This window comes from Notechis scutatus, chromosome 2 (assembly GCF_049901735.1).
Source record: "Notechis scutatus isolate UNSWTSFEM ecotype Mainland chromosome 2, rNotScu1.2, whole genome shotgun sequence".
Taxonomy (NCBI): Eukaryota; Metazoa; Chordata; class Lepidosauria; order Squamata; family Elapidae; genus Notechis; species Notechis scutatus.
Window position 1 is genome coordinate 59797437 of NC_142010.1, and position 22474 is coordinate 59819910.

At 34.0% G+C, this 22474-nt stretch overlaps 1 protein-coding gene across 1 annotated transcript; it reads right to left on the reverse strand.

The window, feature by feature from the left end:
• Nucleotides 1–239: 239 nt before the first annotated feature.
• Nucleotides 240–22181, reverse strand: SLC6A1 (solute carrier family 6 member 1). The gene is made up of 14 exons (XM_026680559.2): nucleotides 21760–22181; nucleotides 20026–20157; nucleotides 18092–18192; nucleotides 15127–15236; nucleotides 14889–15021; nucleotides 14374–14508; nucleotides 14111–14214; nucleotides 13562–13686; nucleotides 10859–10971; nucleotides 8584–8715; nucleotides 7593–7695; nucleotides 6088–6188; nucleotides 4181–4348; nucleotides 240–2597 (listed from the first exon to the last, which is right to left on the reverse strand). Exons 1-14 carry the CDS (start codon nucleotides 21995–21997, stop codon nucleotides 2493–2495), a joined length of 1800 nt encoding a protein of 599 aa, XP_026536344.1. The 5' UTR covers nucleotides 21998–22181; the 3' UTR covers nucleotides 240–2492.
• Between the last annotated feature and the right edge of the window lie 293 nt (nucleotides 22182–22474).

Sequence of the window (22474 nt, forward strand, 5' to 3'; positions counted from 1 at the left end):
ACCTTCTCTGCATTTTCTTATTCATTTGCTTTTGGTCTTCTGGATGGAGAAAGATGCTCCTTTTGATTAGTATGGAAACATCACAGTGTAAATTAAATCTTATTCATCTAGTTTTTCTTTTCTTGATTGTTACACCTGAAGTAAAAGGTCTTTCTGATATTGAAGTTTGTTTTACACTACTATAAATAAGCATATACAATCCCCTGCCTAATGAAAAAAGGAAAATTAAAGCCATATCATAGAATGTATAATATAATCTTTATTTTTTTTCTCTAGCTTTTGGAAAGTTACATAACAACCGTGCTTTAATTAAGACACTATTTGTAGACATTTAAAATGCATTTTAATTTATAAATATTGTACATTTGGTCCATAGAACATTGCAATTTTTTTAAATTATACTGTACTCTATCTCTTTTAAACAGGTTCTATATATAGTTTAGAATATGTATATATTACATATATTTTTATATAGAGATAAATTTGCTTGATGTTTAGAGAATAATTTATTATTGCAAAACCATATATGATCATATATTCTTTCTTTTAAAAGGGTAAATACTACAAAAAGTGACAGCTATTCACAGTTTACACACAGTAGTTTTACCACACTATTTTTGTGCTATATATGATATGTTTGTGCAGACTTTTGCTAGAGCAAATCTGTCAAACATCTGTTATAAGTGTTATACAATCAAACATTGAATACTTCATTTTTCTTGGAACAACATGGGACCTGATTACATAAACAATAAAGAGGAAGTCTGAATTTGTAATGTATGTGAAACATGTAAAATATGACATTTTATTTTTCTTCTAAACCCTGAAAATCTACAATATTTGGATCTGAGACTTCACTATAGACATTTAATTTCGTATAGATTTCTTGATAATTTACATGTGATCTACTGTATGAAACAATTTAGAACCTACTAAACAATACTTTGTTTATAAGCTTTTATTATTAGATTGAAATGTGTGTGCATGTATATATATATATATTTATATATATTTATATATGTATGTATATTTGCTACAATAATGTGCTTGACATTCTGAGAATAATACCTTATTGCAAGAACATATGTTTGTCACCTTCAGACAAAAAACAACAAAAAACCAACATTCACAGTTAACATGTTGTTCACACAGTAGGTCTACATAAAATGTATGCTATCTAACACTGTATGTTGCACAAGATTTTGCTGAAAATTATGTTTCATTGCACAATTCTATCCGTCATTTAAAACCATTTTCCTATGATCCCCACTGTCTATTCCATAGCTGCCAAACAAGAAATTGTTATTGAGGTCTCTCAGAGCTTTGCAGTTTTCTATGTTGGAAGAAATGTTTTAAACTCCTGTGGAAAATGCATGCTAGAGCCCATCAAAAAAATTTCATTGTCTCCATCATTACCATGAAAAATACATACATAAAATATATATTTTTTAAAAAAACTAAAATTCTTTTTTCAGAGTGCTTTACAATTTTCTTCCCAGCAAAAACTTCATTAATGATACATCTCCAACAAACCAACTAAAGAAGTGCTAAGTTTAAAGCCCTAAATTGTATTCTATGGGAAGTGTTTTGATATATAAGCTATTGGTTTGGTTCTTTTCAGTATATATGTTGCACTTAGCAGTGGTATAACTATATAACATAAAATGAAATAAAACCTGGCGTAAATGATAGATAAAGTATGCAGTTTATATAGGACCAACCTTTGAGAGGGACTCATCACAGTTTGAAATAGGTAGTCATATTGCCACTTTTTTGTTTTATTAAAAAAATCCAGTACTTTGAAAGATGCTTATACTGAAAATATTCTGAGAGTTATATTACTACAAAATAATGTAATATATTAAATGCCAGAGGCCCAAAAGATATGACTAGATAGTGGAAGTATTGCCTGTGGCAGTTGTATAAGAATGATTAATACATAGCTCCATGTAAGGAGAAAATTAGAAAAACCAACCCAACAATGAAGTTAGTTAATATTTCTAGGGCAGTAGTTTCACTGGAAATTTCTTTCATAAAAACACTTTGCTGGTGAATACAAAACAGCTTTCCAATTTAACTGTTCTAAGAAATAACAGCTTGGGAATCAAATAGTAAGAAATTTATTAATAAAAACTAGCACAAAAGTTCAAATTGTTGCACTAAAATGTAAAGATTAAAAATGGTCTACCAGTGTGTGCTTTTAATAAATTCCACATACTCCACACTTACTGAGAGAGAATAAAAATGTTAACAGTCTATGGATTGCCAGAAACACAAAACATTGTTAACACCTAAGCCCACAAAATGGTTTGATCATACCATATTGCTTCCTATATAGTGGTGATGGTCTTTTGTGCCACTAGAGGTAGGTTATTTTATTCTCAGACATAAATTTGTGGTAATATTCAACCATGGTTTTTTGTGTGTTTATGTGTGTGTGTGCTTATGTATTTGCCCTCAGAGGAAGTTTTGAATCACTTCAAAGACTGATTTTATATATATGCTTCTTTGTTTGCAGAATTACTCTGTTGGGCTTGTTCTGGTCCATTCTCAGGATGAGTAATGTCTTCACTTGGTTGAATCATTACTTGGATACGCTAACATAGACAGGGAAAGAGAAATGCAACAACATCATTATTTATTACTTGAATTTGAATATTTAAATTTCATTTATACAATTTCACTTCCTTACTCAGGCAGATGGATAAAGCAAGAAAATACTTTACCAACAATTTGCTGTAGATGTCTCTGGATTTTCTTTGAGGGGGGGAGCCATAAAGCAGTAAGTGTTTCCAGACCAGCAACTCAAGTCTTTACAAAATTAAATATGATCAGAATAATTGTTGCATTAATGTGCTAATATTTAGAGTGATATTTGGAGGTGAATTTTGGTTATGCCTTTTTTCACTTTCATGTATATTCGACTACATAGCTCTGGCAATTTGCAAAAACAAAAACCCCATAAAATGTGAACAAATAAATGTTGCAACTCTATTGCTGACTACTAAAATCAGCATGGTAGGACCAGGGAATGATCAATGTCTCTTTACACTGAAGGTGATGGTAATGTGATTTTTCTTCAGGAAGCACAACCTGGTCTCTAAATTTTTGGAAAACAAGTTTTTCCAAAATATGTAAAAATAGTTTTCTTGGACAAGGATTTTCTTAGACAAAACATTTCAAGCTTGCTTGTAAGGCAACTTTCCATATCTATTTCTGTTGGGCTCCACATGTATATGCAGCATGGAAACAGCCTTGATTGATCTGCTTGATGATATTCATATGAGAAAAATGCCAAGTGCTATAATGCTGATTCTTTTGGACTAGAATCTTGGACATGTCATCTTTTGCTGAGCAGTTCAATGGGATGGAAATTTGAGGAATTGGATTATGATGATTCTATTCCTATCTAAAGCATTGCCATCAGAGTGTGGCAGTAAGAAAGTTCTTAAAGTGGCACATTCTTTTTCCTCTGCTTATAAATATCATGGGCAATGATCATCCAGAGATCTGAAACAATAAGTTTCCTGGTGCATATTCTCATCTACCTTTCCTATCTATCTGAACTACTATTATTTTACTTGTCCAGAAGTTTAGTTAAAGGCTGTGTAAATGTTTGACAGTTGCCATGAGATTTTGATGGATTAGGATAAAGAATGTAAAGATGTAGGATTCTTAAGAAATGGGGAAATGGTGCCATAATCTGCTGGAAGGTATCCCAACAAATGAAGAAGCAAGACTAAGTTAAATGAGCATTCAACTGCTATGTATTTATGTGGATAAAATGGGAATACAGTTTTAGTTTAACATATTGAAAAGTAACCTGTAAATCAATTTCAGCATGATAGCATTCAGAAGTCGATTATTAAGAAAAGGAACTGAATGAACATCTACAGTCATTCTATATTGTGATATACTTTGAGCTCAGTTATTACTTTTGTCTGTTTATAGAGAATATATATCTGAATGTAATTTTATACAAAATATATACTTGACTATTATTTCCCAGAAAATATATTTATCACTACTATTATTTTACTTGTCCAGAAGTTTAGTTAAAGAGAAAAAGCTAACCAAAATACATTGTCACAGGTATACTACATTTTCTAATTCAAAAGATAATAGAAGTTGGTGGCCGCTAAATCTAGAATCTTGAGGTATAGTGTGAAAGACAGCTTACCTGTTTTAAGGAACCTTTTAAAGTAAGGAACATATATGCCATGTAGCCTGGAATCAGCACCATAGAAGAGAGAGCCATAAACCAACCAACACCTTGGCCCCATTGGGGGAAAACATAATTCCCCAAAGTGAGAGGAGTCATTTGCACAGCACTGAAGATAAACACACCCTGCAAAATGTTTCAAAAGATTAATTAGAATGCAAACTGCATTTAGAATTTAGAGATGTAATGGTTCACATAGTACCATGTTTTGTTTGAAACAGTTAAATGGTGAGAATAGGACATATTCACAATAATTATTCGCTTTATTCTAAACACTCAGTCAATTCCTACCCTCAGAATGATGCTACAGAACACTGCACACCAGAACAATTAGACACAAGGACAGTTTTTTCTCTGCCATCACTCTGCTAAACAAATAATTCCCTCAACGGTCTCCAACTATTTACAAAGTCTGCATTACTATTACTATTAATCTTCTCATCACTCCTCATCACTTGTGACTGTATGACTGTAACTTTGTTGTTTGTATCCTTACGATTTATATTGGCTATTTCCTAGTATGATTTAATTGCTTATTGTACCCTATGATTATTATTAAGTGTTGTACTTATGATTCTTGATGAATGTATCTTTTCTTTTATGTACACTGAGTGCACATGCACCAAGACAAATTCTTGTGTGTCCAATCACACTTGGCCAATAAAGAATTCTATTCTATTCTATTCTATTCTATTCTATTCTATTCTATTCTATTCTATTCTATTCTATTCTATTCTATTCTATTCCATTCCATTCCATTCCATTCCACTCCACTCCACTCTACTGATGGAATCAAGGAAAAGGAAAAAAGGAAGAATTTACCAATTTGATGGCAGAAAAAAACAGGAACAGAAAAATTAGGTTTGCAGATCCTAAATTCCATGTTTCTAATATTTCCCTTAAACACAGCAATGAACTATTCGCATTATTCACCATACACCATGGGATTTCTGATTTTTCTGGGATCAAACCTCTACAGTGCAGAATCAACACACTATAACAGGAAGCCAGAGCATAGCAGCTCAGAAAATTGTGCTCATATTTCCCAAACATTGTTTTGTTGTATAAAATTGTCATCTTTTAATATCTGTTCACAAAATGAAAAATATGAAGATACCTTCTTTCTCTATATCTATTTTTGGGTCCTTTAACAAATTTAACAATGTTTCTAGTAATTTCTAATAAAGTAAGTAATATGTTATTATCTAAGCCATGGGTGTCAAACTTGATTGCATCATGTGATGTCGTGTTTTTTGCCTTTGCGGAGCTGGGTTGGGCATGACCTGTGTGTGATGCATCTGGCCCATGAGCTGCAAGTTTGGCATCTCTGATCTAAGCTAAAAAAAGAGCTTTTTTGACTCTAGTGAAGTTCCAAGGGTTTTAGGAGGATAGCCTGTTTTTCTTTTAGTTCATTTAAAATCTTAGTTCGGCTAAAATCCTGCTATGGTATTGAATATTGGAGTCTATGAGAAGAAACAATGGCCACAGATAATTTTTCTCTCTTTGCATAATTAGGGGATTTGATGAACTCTTCCTCCACATTTATGGTATATATCTAAAGGGTGAATGAATGAATCCTCATCCGTTTAAGAGGAGAATATCAAGATGTCATCTTTTTTCTGTTGAATACATAATTATTTCCTAAAAGCTGTAAACATTAATCACTCAATCATGAAGTACAATGTATTGTTTTAGGAAGGAGGTGTTCTTAAACCCTTCTTTAGGTAATTTATTTTGAATATGAATGTTCTGTAAGTTACAATTCAAAAAATTACAGAAAGAGGTTTGTTTAAAACTATACTTTTGCAAAATGGTAAGATAAATTATTAGCTTTCATATGATAAAACAATAGTTTTATTTCTTACTGCCACAATGATTGGAGTAAAGAAAGACCAACAAAGCTTCCACCAGATGCAGGGCTTGTACCCAACCATCTCTTGGATATTGTCATAAAAGCGGTTTACACCTAAATAAATAAAATAAATAAATATTAGTTGTCTTCAGTGATGAATGTATTTGATAAGAGGTGTGTGTATCTGCTTGATTCAATACATTATGGATCTTGATAACAACTCTAATAGTAGCAATGGTTCCCATGTAATCCATACAGTAAGTTGTATGTTTACCAAGGAGATATCTGTGCACCTTTCAGCAAGATCTTGCTAAAAAGAACACGATTGAAGGGAGGATTGGTTTCTAACACTGGTGAAATGGAAGAGATGTGTGCCTTGTAAAGAGACATGAAGTGAAGAGTAGCAGTCCAAATAACATCTAATATATAGCTAATTTTTCTTACAGCAGATAGTAGTATGAGCAACAATTTGTGTCCAGTGTTCTAGAAACAAAGTTCCTCAGGGGCAGTAGCATCAGAAACTGTTATCTAGGTTAAAGTCTTTCTGTAAATACAATACTGTTTGGAGAGAATGTAAGCAAAATCAAATGCATCTTTTGTTTCTCTAAAGAAAACAGAGCTTCTGGTATGTATCTTAAGATACATTTATATTACAAAAACAGAAATATCAACAAATGCAATGTTAAAATTTATGAAATTTGGTTAATAAGTCCTTATGGAAATGCCCTGAAAATATATATTATTTTTTTGCGGGGGCGGGGGGGGGGAGAACTTTGCAGTTTGTGAATTTTCTACTTCTGAATGACCATGGAAAACTATCTGGCATTTGGGTTATAGCCCTTTGACAAAATTAAACTGCAGCAATTGGATCTGAATGATTGAAAGGGTGTCCTCCTAACCATCTGCAGGAATTGGGGATTTAGCACCATTTGGTGCAATGGTTCTATTCCTTCCTCAGTAGGTGATCGTTGGGAAAGAGTGATCACTCCAATATTTACTCCTTTGCAGGGTGTTGTGGGTTTTGTTTTCTCCCCTCTCCTATTTACATAAAATTATTGGGAGAGGTCATCTGGCAATTTGGAATTCAGTATTATCAATATGCTGATTGTACCCAGCTTTCACATCGTCACCTCAGGCCAGCCTTTCCTAGCATCTGCAGGTTTTGAGAGTCTCAATGGAATGAGAAAGAACAGGCTTAAATTGAACCCTAGTAAGATGGGATTGCTGCTTGTCCATCAGAATAGTGGTGTCTCATACATCTCGTTAGACATATGAGGTATCATCCTGAGAGATGCACTACACATATTTCCACTATTGGGCAGGAAATATCAATGTTGTGTTTGAGGATGCACAGAATTAAAATCAACATTGGCAACAGACTAAAATTGAACTGACTTAAGACATTTTTTCTCTCAAAATTTAGGCTGGTTTATAGGATTGTTTGAGGGATAAAATGACTGGAAAACTCTTATGTACTGCCTTGAACTCTAATAGAATGAAACACCAAACATGACATACCATAACACCAGGATATGGAGATACACTCAAAGAACACAAGAAATAAAAGACTCATTCCACTTGCCGAGTAATAGTCAAAAAGTTTGAACACATAGAGTCCACCCTGCAATGGGAAAGAGATAATCAGGTTATAAACTGTTTTCTAACATGTCTACTTTTGTTTATGCTAACTTTTCATTAAGGTTCTGTTTATGTTATTTTGTAATACGGGCTACAATAATTCATTTATTATTCATAGAAAGCTCTTACAAGTACACCTATTTGTTTGATTCCCCACTACATAACTTTATTATATGTTGCTTAATGTTCTCTAAGTACACTCTCCTCTCCACCCAATTCTTGATTCTAGCTTTTAATATAAGCAAATAGACAGAACTGTCTTTGAAAATAAGGTAAATATTGTTATTTTTATTTACTTAGGATTATGTAACATACAAGAAATTGATATTTTATGCTATTCTCAAACTAAGCAATGGCAGTATTGGCAGTATTCATAATAATAATGTCTTTATGTGATTCTTCTAGCCGAGATTATTGGCTAATAATGGAAAGATTATATTTTTGCTGCAATCCTGTTTCCTAGTGTGATTAATAGGATTTTCTTTGAGAAACATGTATAGCTTGAATAAAACATGTTTAATTGTACTGTAACAAACCACACTGTGCTAATCTGAAATTCTTTAGATAATATTAAAAGCTGAAATATCTCCTATTAGCAAACTCTGGGCTGGCCCAAGGTCTATATTGCCACAGTATATCTATATTCTGAGGAAACACCTTTGCAGGCTTCAAGGACTTTTCTACAGTATACCTCTGAGGATTGAAAAGTCTTGCTTATTTCACCCATTTATCAACTACTCTTCTGTTTAGTTCTGATTTCTGTTGTAAAATTTTCATATAAAAACATAGATGAAACTCTTAATTCTTCACTCAGAGAAGAAAATGCAAGTGTATCAAATTTGTGACAGACAATCCCCCAAATATGACTTACCTGAGTAATATTAGACAGTCCTATTAGGTATGACACAACGCACACAAGAGCAATGAAAATTTCTCTTCGATTGCGTAACAGTTTTGGAAATTCATCCACTAGTGCTGTTATGAATCCTTCAACAGTACAGAACTAAAATGGGAATAGAAGTTACACACAAATCAACAAAAAATAGGTATATATCCATTCACCTTATCCCCCCACCCCCCAATTTGGGATGACATTAGGAAAGCTTTTCAGTGGTGCAGTCTGATAGATTTTGTAGTGCTGCAGCTGATCAATTAACCTGTTTCTCCTAAAATGAATGTTGACTATTTCATAAGTAGCATAAGAATGTTTTCAAACCATTTAGAAGTTGGTTGGAATGAAGACATGAAATGAACAAAAGAAAGATAAATAAGAAGGTATGGTGAAAGTTAATAATATTCCTTGCAATTAGGTGTACGTTTGTAATATATCAATTGGATGAAAATCTGTGTTATATATCACTGTAACAACGGTGAATGAGTATGCATTCTATATAACTTGAGATGTCAACTCAACTCACGTTGCAATAAGCGGAATGTATTGTTCTATTTTAATTGTGTAAATGTGTTTAATAAAGTATTTTTCTAATAAATTTTTTAAAGAAGTTTATTTATGGGGTAATTTTTATACATACATTAACATGTAGCTGGTAGAAAAAATAAGGATGTAATTCTAATCTGGGATATGAGACATGCTATTTCTACTGGTAATGTCTCTTGGCAGTGTGGTAATTTTTATTCTGTAGTTTGTATTGATTTTTAATAAAAGTTTTATTTGAATATTAATAAAAGACTACAACCTTAATCCTCTGATCAGTTTCACTGTCTAAGTAAAAAACTGCCACATTTAATTTTGTACTTATATAAGCAGTTTTTATGAAACAACCTAATTTGAATTCTTCCTGGCGGTTTAACAATTGCAATATATAAGAGAAGGCCAAGAACAAGCAAACGGGGCCACCTATAATAGAATTCCTCTTTTGTTTTCTTGTTCTAGCTCAGGGCTGTCAAACTCATTGCCCGTGGGCCAGATGTGTCTCACACTGGCTATGCCCACGTCCAGTTTAGCGAAGGGCAAAAAGTCCCGATATGTCATGTGACAACGCCATGACGATGCAAGTTTGACACCCCTGTTCTAGTTGAACCTACTTTTCATTTTCACTGACTTTCAAGGAAGCCAACAGCTGCACTATCATTACTCAGACCTTAAAGATATTATTTATTTATTTATAACATTTATATAGCCATCTAACTCAACCAACTATTCTATTATTCAACTATTGCACCATTCATGAAACATCAGCAAGAAAATGCTCAGATGCTGTGAAAGAAGTGATTTTGGAAAGAAGATGGTCTTGTTTGGGTTGTAGTGGTAGGGATTGTTTACAATCTTGGAACAACTGAATTTTTGCTTGTAAAAATTCTATAGTGAGAGAAACTGTTTAGAAAAATGGCAATTATTTTTTTCACATCTGCATGCCCACTGAATTATTTAAGAAGGTATTCAGTTCAAATTTTATTTATTATATAATGTCTGTGTATGTTTTGAATTTGTCATTTCAAACCAGAGGAAGATAATATTTTTGTAATGGGACCATTTTTTTCTTAATGGTTTAGCACAATTCCTGGGCCATGGTGCCACTTATGCAAACGGAGCTGTGAATGCAAATGTGTGCACCTGCCGCTCACATGGGACCATCCACTCTCTTCTCCTCCCCTTCTGCCGGTACACCAAACTGGAAAGGTTGGGGACTGCCGCTTTAGCAGATGAAAACTGTAGGTATGGAGCCATGACATAGTAACATTCTCACAAGAGACTCTACAGTTCACCCCATTTTGGATTTTTTTGTGAGAAGTTCCATATCAGCTTGTCTTGTAGGAATATAGACAAAAAGAGTTAATTTCTCTGTAATTAATTCTCTGAGCAAGTCTCTCAAATTAAAGGTACAAGAAAGTTCTCAGAAGGTTCTCTATTTTCTCAGAATTTTCTAATAAAGAGGCAGAAGCTGCTCTTTTGTGATGGTAGGTTGTACTGCATGTGTTGATTATGTTGAAAATGGCCTCTTAAACTTCTCATTAATGTGAACACCTGCACCCATTCTCAGGCTAACCGTAGTCTCTAAGCCAAAGGTTGTCCTACTTGAAATGTCATATAAATTCCCCAGAAATAATTACATGAGATGGAGTATATACAATGGACCCATGAATAATAATAATAAAGAAGAAAAAGAATATTGCATCTGTGTTACCTGACTGTCAATTCCAAGCATAAGCAACATAGAAAAGAACAGTATTGCCCACAATGGAGAGATGGGAAGTTGTGTTACAGCTTCTGGATAAGCTAAAAATGCAAGTCCTGGACCTAGTAATGGAGGTAAAAATGCATTGTCTTTGAAGTTCTCTTTTGCAATACAAGCTTATTGACATTATTATTCTTTTTAATATATTTAAAAATATAATGATAAATTTATTGATTAGAACTGAAATAAGTGACTAATGATACGCAAATTAAAGTGTAAACAAAAGTAGAATACAGTTAATGTTACAGAGCTCATTTTTAAAAGTTTCAAAGGTTCACATAGTAACAACAATACAGTAACTATCTATGGAGATTTTCAATCATCCAGGTCATGGTTGTCCCAAAGGTGCTTTTTCCAAAAGGACCTGAATAAGCTTCTTGGATGAGAAGTAAAATGTTTGCAAACCAAAAACCAAAAAAATCCAGTTACCTTTTGGAAAAAGCACTCTGGAAATAGTATTTACAATATTCTATTCTATGAAGTTGTTTCATATCAACCCACAAAACTACTTTATAACAAATCAAAATTTTCATCGATCTATTTCAGTATTGTCTAATTTGAAGAGCAGACATTCCTCAGGGAATCTAAAGTCTGCAATCAATCATCTATCACTAGAATTGCCAAGCCAAAAAAGTTATTGTTTTTGCTAAGATTGATGCATTCTCATTCATTATCATCAGTTACTTTTTTAGTAGCTAGGCGACATATACATTTAATAAATAAATCAAAATAAAATTATAATTTAGCATTATGTGAACCAAATCATTTATTAAATATTTATTAAAAATACTCTGCAGTTTAATCTATTGCATATATTCCATCCATTTCTAAACTATTGTTTGACTACATTAATCCATATTCCATCTGCATTAAACTTGATATACAATTAAATTTTGGCAATCAGAGACAGATGAGAGATCCCACTTCCGCATTATGTTTGTCTTGAGCCGTTTCATTCCTGACTGAATTTATGGAAAATGTTCATTTTTATGAGCTTTTTCAAACATAAATTTTATATGTATCTGCGAATACCTAACACTTTTATCACTTAAATATACATTTAATACAAAATTCATGGTTCAGTTTTAGTTGGCAAGATGCCATCTAATACTGTATTTCCATTACATAATATTTATAAGTATTACAATTGCTACAATATCATAATTAACCAAAATAAAGTTTATTATAGGGGGTCACTAAAGAGTTTTACCATTCAATAAATAACATGTTAAATATTAATGCTATAGTGCAGTGTACCATTACCATATTGGCTTCTAATTTTCCACTTTAAGAAGTTCCTTTCCATTAGAAACCTAAAGTTTCCTATGATAATATTAAATAACCAGTGTTCTTCCCACTACAGCCCATGAACTGTTGCACATTTTCCATGATCTCAGGGGCCTGGGTATGACAGCTACATATTAAAAGCGGTTAAAACTTTGGAAAACTTTTTTAGGACCTACATTTACACCCAGAACTGTAACTGGTGTAATTTCCAAGAGTAACTCTGCTATTTGGTGCATGGCTTTGTATCACTTATTAATTTGATTTATTTTAGTTTTATCTCTCCTAATAATTCCCATAATTTGGTAAAAAGATACTCCATATTTTTTTTACAAAAAGATAATAAGGCATATGAAAAAAAAGAAATGTGATGTAAGGGAAGCTAAGGACGGAGACCACTGGTTTAAGCCAACTGGTAAGTCATTATGTAACTTACAGTTAATGATAAATGACTCTTCTCTTCTACATATTACTGTTGAATAATAGTGGACACCAGGCTAATAGATGAAGTTAGAGTATTCTGGCTGGAGCATGTTGTGTGGAGAATTATTGGAGTTGAAGTCCCCATATCTCCAAGTTGCCAAGGTTGAGAAACACTGGATTAGTGTATGCTGCTTTAGAGCTGTCAAGTCCTAGGTTAACAGTTGGTAGAAGCTGACTGTTTTGGATAGTGGACGCAGACAAATCCCTTCTAGCTCCTTTATCTGCGGTCCATATAAGGGGCAAAGTTATATCTACCATCCTATATTAATTATGTATTAAGTTTGTATGCTGCCCAACTCTCAACAATATGCTTCCTGAGATGTGTTATTATTTCCCAGTTGGTCCTTGAATCCCTACTGAATGATTGATTGACATTTTGCTTTCAGGTCTCTGGAGTTAGATAGCCAGAGTGCCACATGTCAGTATGAAATGTGTATTTTGCTAAGCATGCAACTGGTATTGATGTTTCACTTATGCAGATAAAAATGGCCCTAGTTACCAATAAAAAAAACACATAGTTGCTCATAGTCTGAGTCTTCATTCTTCTAACTCCAGTCAGCTATCAGACAGTATTTCTCTTGTATAGAATAGCAAAACAGTTCCTGTAGAAGGAAGTATTCAAAGAAAAGATTCTGATCTAAGGGATATTTTGAAGTAAATTTGGGATGCACTACTATCCAATTTAGTAGAGTTTTAAGATTAGGATTCTGCCTGTCCATTTTGTTGTTTCCACATTTAAACAGTCAGCTAGTTTAATGTTACCTGATTAGACAAACCCAGGTTGAACAGTAGACTCTTGGAAGAACTTAGCAAACTTTAGAAATTTTCAGTGGTAGTCTTTTTTTTTACCACTAAAACAATAACACAGAATAAGGAATAACATACCTGATTTTGCAACCTCTTCAATAGGCCGTTTAGTTACATAAGACATAAATCCAACAATGGAGAAAATAACAAAACCAGCAAACATGCTTGTGCAAGAGTTTATGCAGCACACTATGATGGAATCCCTGTGAGAAAAGAGAGAGAGGGATGGATGGATAGTATCGTTTCAAAAACCAGATATTTTATTTATATTCCTTCTGGTAGGGAAGATTACCTATAGGTATGATACTGGATGATTATTTTTCTAATAGGGATATGCAAGTTGCAGGGATCTTGCACTGATAAAATGTTTGACAGGTGAAGATGTATCACAATGATTCGATGTGATAAAAGGTTTCACTGACTTGAATTAGTCCAACTTGTTGAAGAACTGGAGGGGTGAATCTCCCTCAACTGGTCCCTTTAAAAATCTGCATAACCCTACAATGTATGCTTGTATAAGTTTTATTGTAGTCTTTTCCATTAAAAAGCAACTCTATGAATTGGATAAATTTCCTATAACTGTAATATCTAGCATACAAGGCTAGCGCATAATGGTAACTGTTTTACCTGTAAATATTGTTGTTGAATGTGTTGTAACTTCCAAGGGCAATCAGTGAGCCAAGACCCAAACCATAGGAAAAAAAGATCTGTGTGGCAGCATCCAGCCAGACCTAATGAAGAATTATAAAGCCATTCCAATAAGATTAGGATAGTAAGTTATATTGTAATTCAAAATTAGAAAGAATGTCAATAATGAATTCAGTGGGAAAAATAACCATGGGATTGTCAGTAATATCAACTACAACAAAATTATTTGTGGGACCACTTACCTCAGAGTCTGAAAGCTTCTCAAACTTAGGAGTTACATAGAATAAAATGCCATCTTTTGCTCCAGGTAATGTTACTCCACGGAAGAACAAGATAAGTAACATGATGTATGGATATGTGGCAGAGAAATATACTACCTATTGTAAAGAATAAGAGGATAACTTGAAAGTAATTGTTATGCTAAGCTCTCTCTCAGTTAATTTAAAATTGGATTTAACAAATACAATACGTAATGTTCTTAGTTTGCTGACTTGAAATATGTGAAAGATACACTACTATTTTAAGTATCTCCAATAATATTGATAGTATCACCTTGCACAATACAATTTATACAGTGATAAACACAACTATATGTAATAATTAATGTATAGGTGAAAAATAAATATAAAAAATAGTACAGCATTTAAAATACAATGTAAATCTCTTGAAGGGATGTCCCTTCAAGAGAACCCGTATCTCTATTTTTCACAATACTGTGTTGATTCAGTCTGCAATGCATGGTTATATATTCCCTTACCTTTCCAGTCCAGCCTACTCCTTTCCAGATACAGAAATATACTAAAACCCAGGCAATTGCCAGAGTAATTGCTAATGGCCATCGAATCTGGCCTGGTTTTTCCAGACCATCTGTCATTTGGTGCATGTTCCGCCTAAAAGCAGAAAACAAATATGTAAAAATTTATATTCTATTTGATTTTGGGAAAGTGACAATGGACATTCATAGAAAGTAAAAAGGTGTAGACTTCTTAACTTACTCCCAAAATTCCACAACAGCACTTGTCATGTTGGTGTTATTTACTATGCTGTAGTTGGAGAAACACTGGTTTGTGTTCCAGGGATTATCACAGTGACTCCATGGAAGAGTCTGATTTAAAAAACAGAGAGAATTGGAACAGAAGAATGAAAACAGTGTTTGATAGAGCAATATAAATTAGATTTATCTGCTTTTCTAGAATAGTGACCAAGATGAAATGATGAATTACTACAGTAATATGTTCTGCATTTTACAGTATGTCACCAGCGTTAGGTCAAGCCAAAGATGAGACAGCAGGATCCAGTCAAGTTAAAACATTTATTTGCTTACATCTAATGGACAAAATCTTGCCAAATTAAAGTTACAAATATCCTTAGAGATTCTAGAGTGTGGCTATTCTAAACCTCTTCCCTCTTCTCCTCCTCTCATAACTGTGTGGTCTCAGTCCAGACCCTTTGCTGCTGCAAATGCACTTTCTACCACATCTATGAACTAGAACTCCCCCCCCCCCAAAGCTCATGATTATGTTGTTAAATTCTAGACATGCACCTTTCTGAACATATACAAATAGTGAGTAATAAAGAATATGAACAATGCATGCAATTTGGGGATTTGCTTATAATAATCTAACTTGCAATATATAATTGTGCTGTCTCCCCATTTCCTATTGCATTTCACATATATTAATTTGAAAGATTGGGGCTACCTAAAAGTATATATCCTTCCTTCCTTCCTTCCTTCCTTCCTTCCTTCCTTCCTTCCTTCCTTCCTTCCTTCCTTCCTTCCTTCCTTCCTTCCTTCCTTCCTTCCTTCCTTCCTTCCTTCCTTCTTTGCCAAACAGAGTGCAACTATACAGTTGCCTCTTGCAATATTTCATAATTTAAAGGCATCCTTTTATTTGGAACCTTAATCCCTCCATTACTTTAAAACATAATAATTTATGGACATGTGCCAAAATGAAAGTTTGGGACCTTCTTCAGTTTTTGTAAGTGTGTTGGGTATAACGATAAACTGATTCTGTAGATAAAAAATAGATTTTATTTTATTCCTTATTCTGTATTTTGGGGACCCTCAATCAATTAGGTAGAATTTTCAATAGTCAAGAAAACATAATTACAAACATCTATAATTTTGTGAGGGGTTTTGGTGCTCTCTGAGCTGGGTGGTTTTCTTGCAGATAATTCATAACCAAAATAAGTAACATCATCAGTGCTAGAAGGGAGTGGGTTTGTTTTTATTCTTATATATTAGCGGCTTGCCCTGTCACTGTTGGTGGAATGTTCTTAGAATCCAAGTGGTTCGTTGATTTAGGTACAGTATTGTTTACTTCTTGATTGTTGGTCTAGTGCTAATCTTGGTGTTAATCTTTGCTTGTCTGGGAGTTGATGGGTGGTGAAGAGATATTTTGGTCTTTTTGTTCTTTTTTTGAATATTTTGAATGGTATGTAGACATCTTTATGTCTGCAAGAAAACCATCAAGCTCAGAGAGCATGAAGAACCCCACAGTTTAATCCTGAGCTACAAATATTCTCTTCTATCAGTATTTATATTTTTTTACAATTGATTTGTGATTGCTTTTAAATATTGTTACCCATGTAGATTTGATATGGGTGTCCATACAAATTGAATGAATGGATAACTAAATAGCATAGCTCCTATTTATCCTAAGAGTTTGGTACATCCTACTTTTCGTGTGCACAAATACAGTTTTGCAATAAATTCACTGAAGAGAGAAAGTGGAAAATGTCTATTATTCTAATAATTTCTAAAACATATATATTTCAAACTATTTTGTTACAACTTAGCTATGATTAAGCCACCAAAATATATTTAAATTGATCTTACTCTTCTTTGTAAAGAGGAAAATATCTTTCAATTCTGTATGGGCCCCAAAATGATGGATTAATCAAATTTCAGCTCAGCAAATGACTTACTACCCTGTTTCTCCAACAATACGGCCTCCCCCAATAGGAAGTCCCAGCATGTTTTATAGGCATGAAATGAAATTAAGCCCCTCCCCCAAAATTAAGGCCTATATTAAAACATGCGAAATGGGGGAATGGTGGGGCGCTTGCCATTAGAAAGTACTTTTGTTGCACACCGGATATGGTGCTGCCTGCATTGACCCCGATACGAAGTGCCCCACCAACGCCGAGGTCAACATCCAAGCTGTCGCTGCCCGCCCGCCCAAACATGCAAGGGGGGAATTAAGTCACCCCGAAAAGACGGCCTAGCCATTTTTCGGGCTCAAAAAAATAAGACCCGGCCTTATTATATGAGAAACACGGTAGATGTCCTTGGGCAATGTATTACCCCTCACTTTTCCAGCAGGAAAGGTTAGCATGAGCAAAAGGGTAAAAGTTAGATGCCAATTTTTCTTTGGTTGCTCATAAGCAGCCGAAAGCAAATTTCAGTGTCACTGGGACACTACATAAATGAATGAATAAATACAGTAGCATTACTTTCAGACTAAGAGCAGATGAGGATGTGGTAGTACATTGCACAAAAGTGTGTGTGTGTGTGTGTGTGTGTGCCTCTCTCTGTGTTAAAAATATAAACTGGTATCCTGCTTGCATACCATAGATAGTTGTTACACTGAGAAGCTTATTTTCCACTTAGCCATCCCATTTTAAAAGCTGCTCTAATATTGGCTGGCTCTGTGAGTATTTTAATAACTATTTTATTAGCTTCTATCTGGCTGATTGCCATTCGTAGGTAGTGCTTTATTATAGCTTCTCTTCTTTTTGTAGATATACATATTATTAGTAAGACAAATAAAATCATCTGGACTGATTCATGGCAATTAACATTATTTGATGAAATCTAGCTTAAAACAATGAAATATACAAGTTTAAACTGGATAGAAATATAATTCTCAGATCTAAATCATACCTTAAGGCAGTATGAATCAGACCAAGCTGTTTTTAAACAGCTATTTTTAAAATAAAAAAAGAAAGGTCACTTACTGTAGTAAAAGAGTTATATAAGTAATATATGGCCCAGGAAATAATCACAATGTAGTAAATGTTAAGCCAGAAGGACAGAACAGCAGCAGCTAATCCCACACCTGTAGGAGAAATTGGCAGATCACTGTTTTGTTTATTTATTTATTCATTATTAATAGTGGAGCATAAGGCTATTAAAAATTTTTTACAAGACTTTGCTTCAAATAAGATAAAATACTTCCTTCTTCTACCAAGATTGAATATTATAGCCACTCTTAACAGAGCAAGATCCAGACTATCATTCCAAACCATCTTAATATTAAACTCCACCTTCTGATTGTGTTCAAAGAGTCAAAAATAACTAGATAAATTAACTGAAAGTATATGTACTGAAGAGAATAAGAGGGAATGAATATTTATTAAATGACATTCTGTAATTGTACGAAAGTGGCAGAAATCTGGTTGGAGGTTTAAAAAAAGAGAAGACAGAATATTATAAACTACCAGAAATGAAAGGAAATAATTTGTTGTTCTGAAAGAATGATTAGAGATTCTTGGGTAAAGACTATATTGAAGTCCTCTTTTCTGATTGATTATGTGCTATCAACTTGATTTTCTCCAGAAGGTATGTCCCTAGCATAATCCTTTGGGTCCTCTAATGGTTCTGCTGCAACTGTGTCTATCCATCTTATTCTTGGTTGTCTTCTTCTCTTTCCTCCCATCTTTCCCAGAATTAAAGTTATCTCCAGAGAGCTAGGTCTTTTCAAAATGCAGTGGTTGTCAACCTGTGGTCTGCAGATAATGTCATCACAGGGGGTCCATAAAGGCTTGATGCAGTCTAGTGCTTTAAATCTTGTGTTAAGTCTTGGTGGTCCATGGCTATGGTCCATGGCCACAAAAGTTATTCAAAGGGGTTCTGTGGTGAAGAAAAGGTTGAGAACTACTGTCATAATGCATCTGAAATGTGATAATTTTAGCTTTGTCCTTTGCACTTCAGGTAAGAACATAAGGTTCAAAGGCATCAATGCTCTTTCTGACTTGCTTCTTCAAGTCCAATTTTCACTTCTATGGAGTGTCAAGGGAAAATTAATGCCTGCATAATATCAGATGTAGCTATAGGTACATCCCAATAGCTGAATATTTTTACCAAGGCTTTCGTGGTTACTCTACCAAGTGCCAATTTCTGCTGATTCTTTTTCTGTTGATAGTCAATCCTAAAATGCAGACATTATCCATCACTTCACTAACTTTTGTGTTGTAGGCTGTCCAGAGTTGTTGGATATAATAGGGGTGGAAATACATTTTATAAACAAACAAACAAACAAATAAACAAACATCATTGTTAATTCTAAGGCTGGCTGTTATATCTGTTGCCATTGGTTCTGTCTTGTTCATATTTAATCTTAGTCTGACTTTTTTTTCACAGTGACACTTGCATGAACAAGCCAAATAACATATAACAGGTGAAAAAAAGCAAAAAAAAATCTCTAGTCTAGATAAATAGTCTAAATAGTCTTCAACTTGGTCAGTCAGTGAAGTAGTCATTAAGTAAGATGTCCAAGGCACTACTTTGCTTAATTACCATAATTCCCACACTTCTTGTTTCAGTCATTAGTCAAATTCTTGGGTCATTAAGCAGAGTGAAAAAGCTGCCTTCCAGGAATGTGAAATTCATATGGAGTTGAAATCCTCCTGGCAGCCAGCCATTTTTTCCTCAAATATTGTAATGGAGGGGAAATCTTTAACCAGCCTGCAGCAATGGAGCTGAAAACTATTTTGAAATCTTGAAATACCAAAATGCTTCCCTTCCTGAGGGGAAGAAATTCAGCTGAATTTCTGCAGCCTATTAAAGGGTTTCAGAATATGTGTTTTTTCCTTCCAATGACAGCTGGTATTCCCAATATATGCAAGACCATTTCAGAGTTAATAGGAATGCATATAAAACAAAATTATACCTTTGAACATTGGTGCAAGCTTCCAGACTCCAAGACCTCCAATGGATGTGAACTGGCCAAGCGAGCATTCCAAAAGAAACAGGGGAACTCCCGCGAAAATTAAAGTAAGGAAATAAGGAATCAGGAATGCCCCTGAAATGATACAAAATGGTTCCTAAGAATGAAAAATACTAGGCAGAAAAATTAGGAAAGGAACATTAACATTAAATGCAGATAAAAATATTGCTTGTACAATTTGGATTGTTCTCTTTTCCCATTTAGTTATGGAATGTGAGAAGTCATTTCTTTTATTTTTATTTTGTGCATCTTGCAACCAAAGTAAGCCTTTTCTAGATCCATTGCATTTTTTTGTATGTGAGGCACTGTTTGGGAGTATATACTTTAGCTTTAGAAATGATAATATGATTGTGGTAGACATTTTTCGATACAACTTCCCCCTACAGAACACTTATTTTTCAAATTAAATGTGTAATAGAGAAATCTTGTATATTCCTTTCCTGTTTTTATTCAATGCGGAACAGTGGAGCAAATTTTAAAACAAGAGTAGTTAGCAGTCACAAGGACACTGCTTTTCTCATATTTATACTCCTGGCCCTCCAAGCTACACAATTTCTAATTTTCAGAAATCAGTTCTGCCAGGCTAGTTTTGCTTTCTGGTAAAAGACTATAACAGATGCTTCCAGAATAAACAAGACACAAATTAGCTGCTGTTCATGATAATTATATATCATTATATGAAACAAACCCAGTAGTCCTCATGATATGGAAGACAAAGAGTAAAAAAAATCTATTATTATACAGCTACTGTTATTTTGATTACTGGTGGTATTGTTTCTATTCCCCTCCAAAAGATGTAAACTTAGATAATAATTCAAATACATTATTGTTTGTAAATGTAAATTTGTTCCAAGGTGCAGTATAGGTGATTGGTTTATTGCATTTTTCCACTGCCATGCTCACTTAGGATTCATAAGTATTTACAAGATAAAAACTAATATAACAAACTAATAAAGGCAATATATCATTACAGGCATTACTATGTTAGAGACATTCTCAGCTGTTAAAAGCTCCTTTAGATAGAACCATTTTCAAGGCTGTTTTAAACAGCAAGAGAGAAGGCCATGAAATTAAGGCTACTATTAAAATGCACTGGTTTCTACCCTTCCAAGTCTTCTCTATGGCAGGTACTCTTTCAGCATCACTATACAAAAGTTGGAACCAGACAGCTGATGCAGTACCTGATTCTCATGCCATCATGGGCTTATCCAATTCTGAATAGTACCCGGAAATCAATTGATTAACCATTGCAAAAGTCACAATACCAGTGTTATATGCCTGCATTAGCTCTGCCCCATCAGTATTTTATATCAACTGTAGCCCCAAGAGAGGATACTGTATTAATTGATAAAAGAGGTGACAAGGACATGAGTTTTCAAAAGGCTTGTTCTCCAGGAAGGGCCACAAGTTCTGCAAGCCAATCTTCCCAAATACTTTTGCAAATAGGAGAAATGAAACAATCACCTGTTAGGAACAAGATAATGAGGGGATTACAACAACTGCAGTAGCATTTCAAGGGTAAAAATTATTTGGCTGGTTTTGCTAAAAATCCTGTCATAGATTTTGATACTTAGGTTAAGATTTATTATATTAATCATGTGTCCCTTGTCTATATTCATCAAAGAAGGCTTTGAATTCTAATCAAATATAGTCAGCACAAATAAGTTAAATATGTACCTCCTCCATTTTTCCCACATAGGTATGGGAACCGCCACACATTCCCCAAACCAATTGCATAGCCAACACAAGACATAAGAAAATCAAATTTTCCCTTCCAGACATCTCTGTCTGGAATGTCTCCTTTTTTCTTCTGCACCTTCACTACTAGAGTCTTCGGCTTATCATTACTAATTGAGGCATCACTGAGTTCTGTGGAGATTTGCCCATCAGCTACTTTTGTTCCATTTGTGGCCATGTCTCTAGGTTTAGATGGAGAGGCCCTGGCAGATGGACGAGAAGCGTCAGCACCAGTCCACGTGGACAGCAGTTTTGCGGTTCTTGGTGACCAAACTAAGGATTGATGGAGTTGTTAAAGTACCAATACAAGTGATCCTTGGTTGCGTTGAAATCAGAACCGATGTCCAGTCATACGTATCTGCATTAATCTGCAAAACAAATTATAATATATATTTTACTTGCACTTCTATAGAAATTGCTAAGAAGCTGTAGAACAATATAGCCGTCACCTTGAAGACAATATGCTGTAACTGTTACTAAAACATAAGCTTAGCCTAGGAAAATGTGAGAAACTCAGGAATATCAGGCCTTAACTCTCTTTGGTATAAAAAGGAAGGAAGAAAAAACGTTGACAGGATTTTAAAGTTCCGTTTTCATAGATTATATCAATAGCGTTCCAATATTTTTTTGAGTTTTCCATTTTCTGATTTTGCCT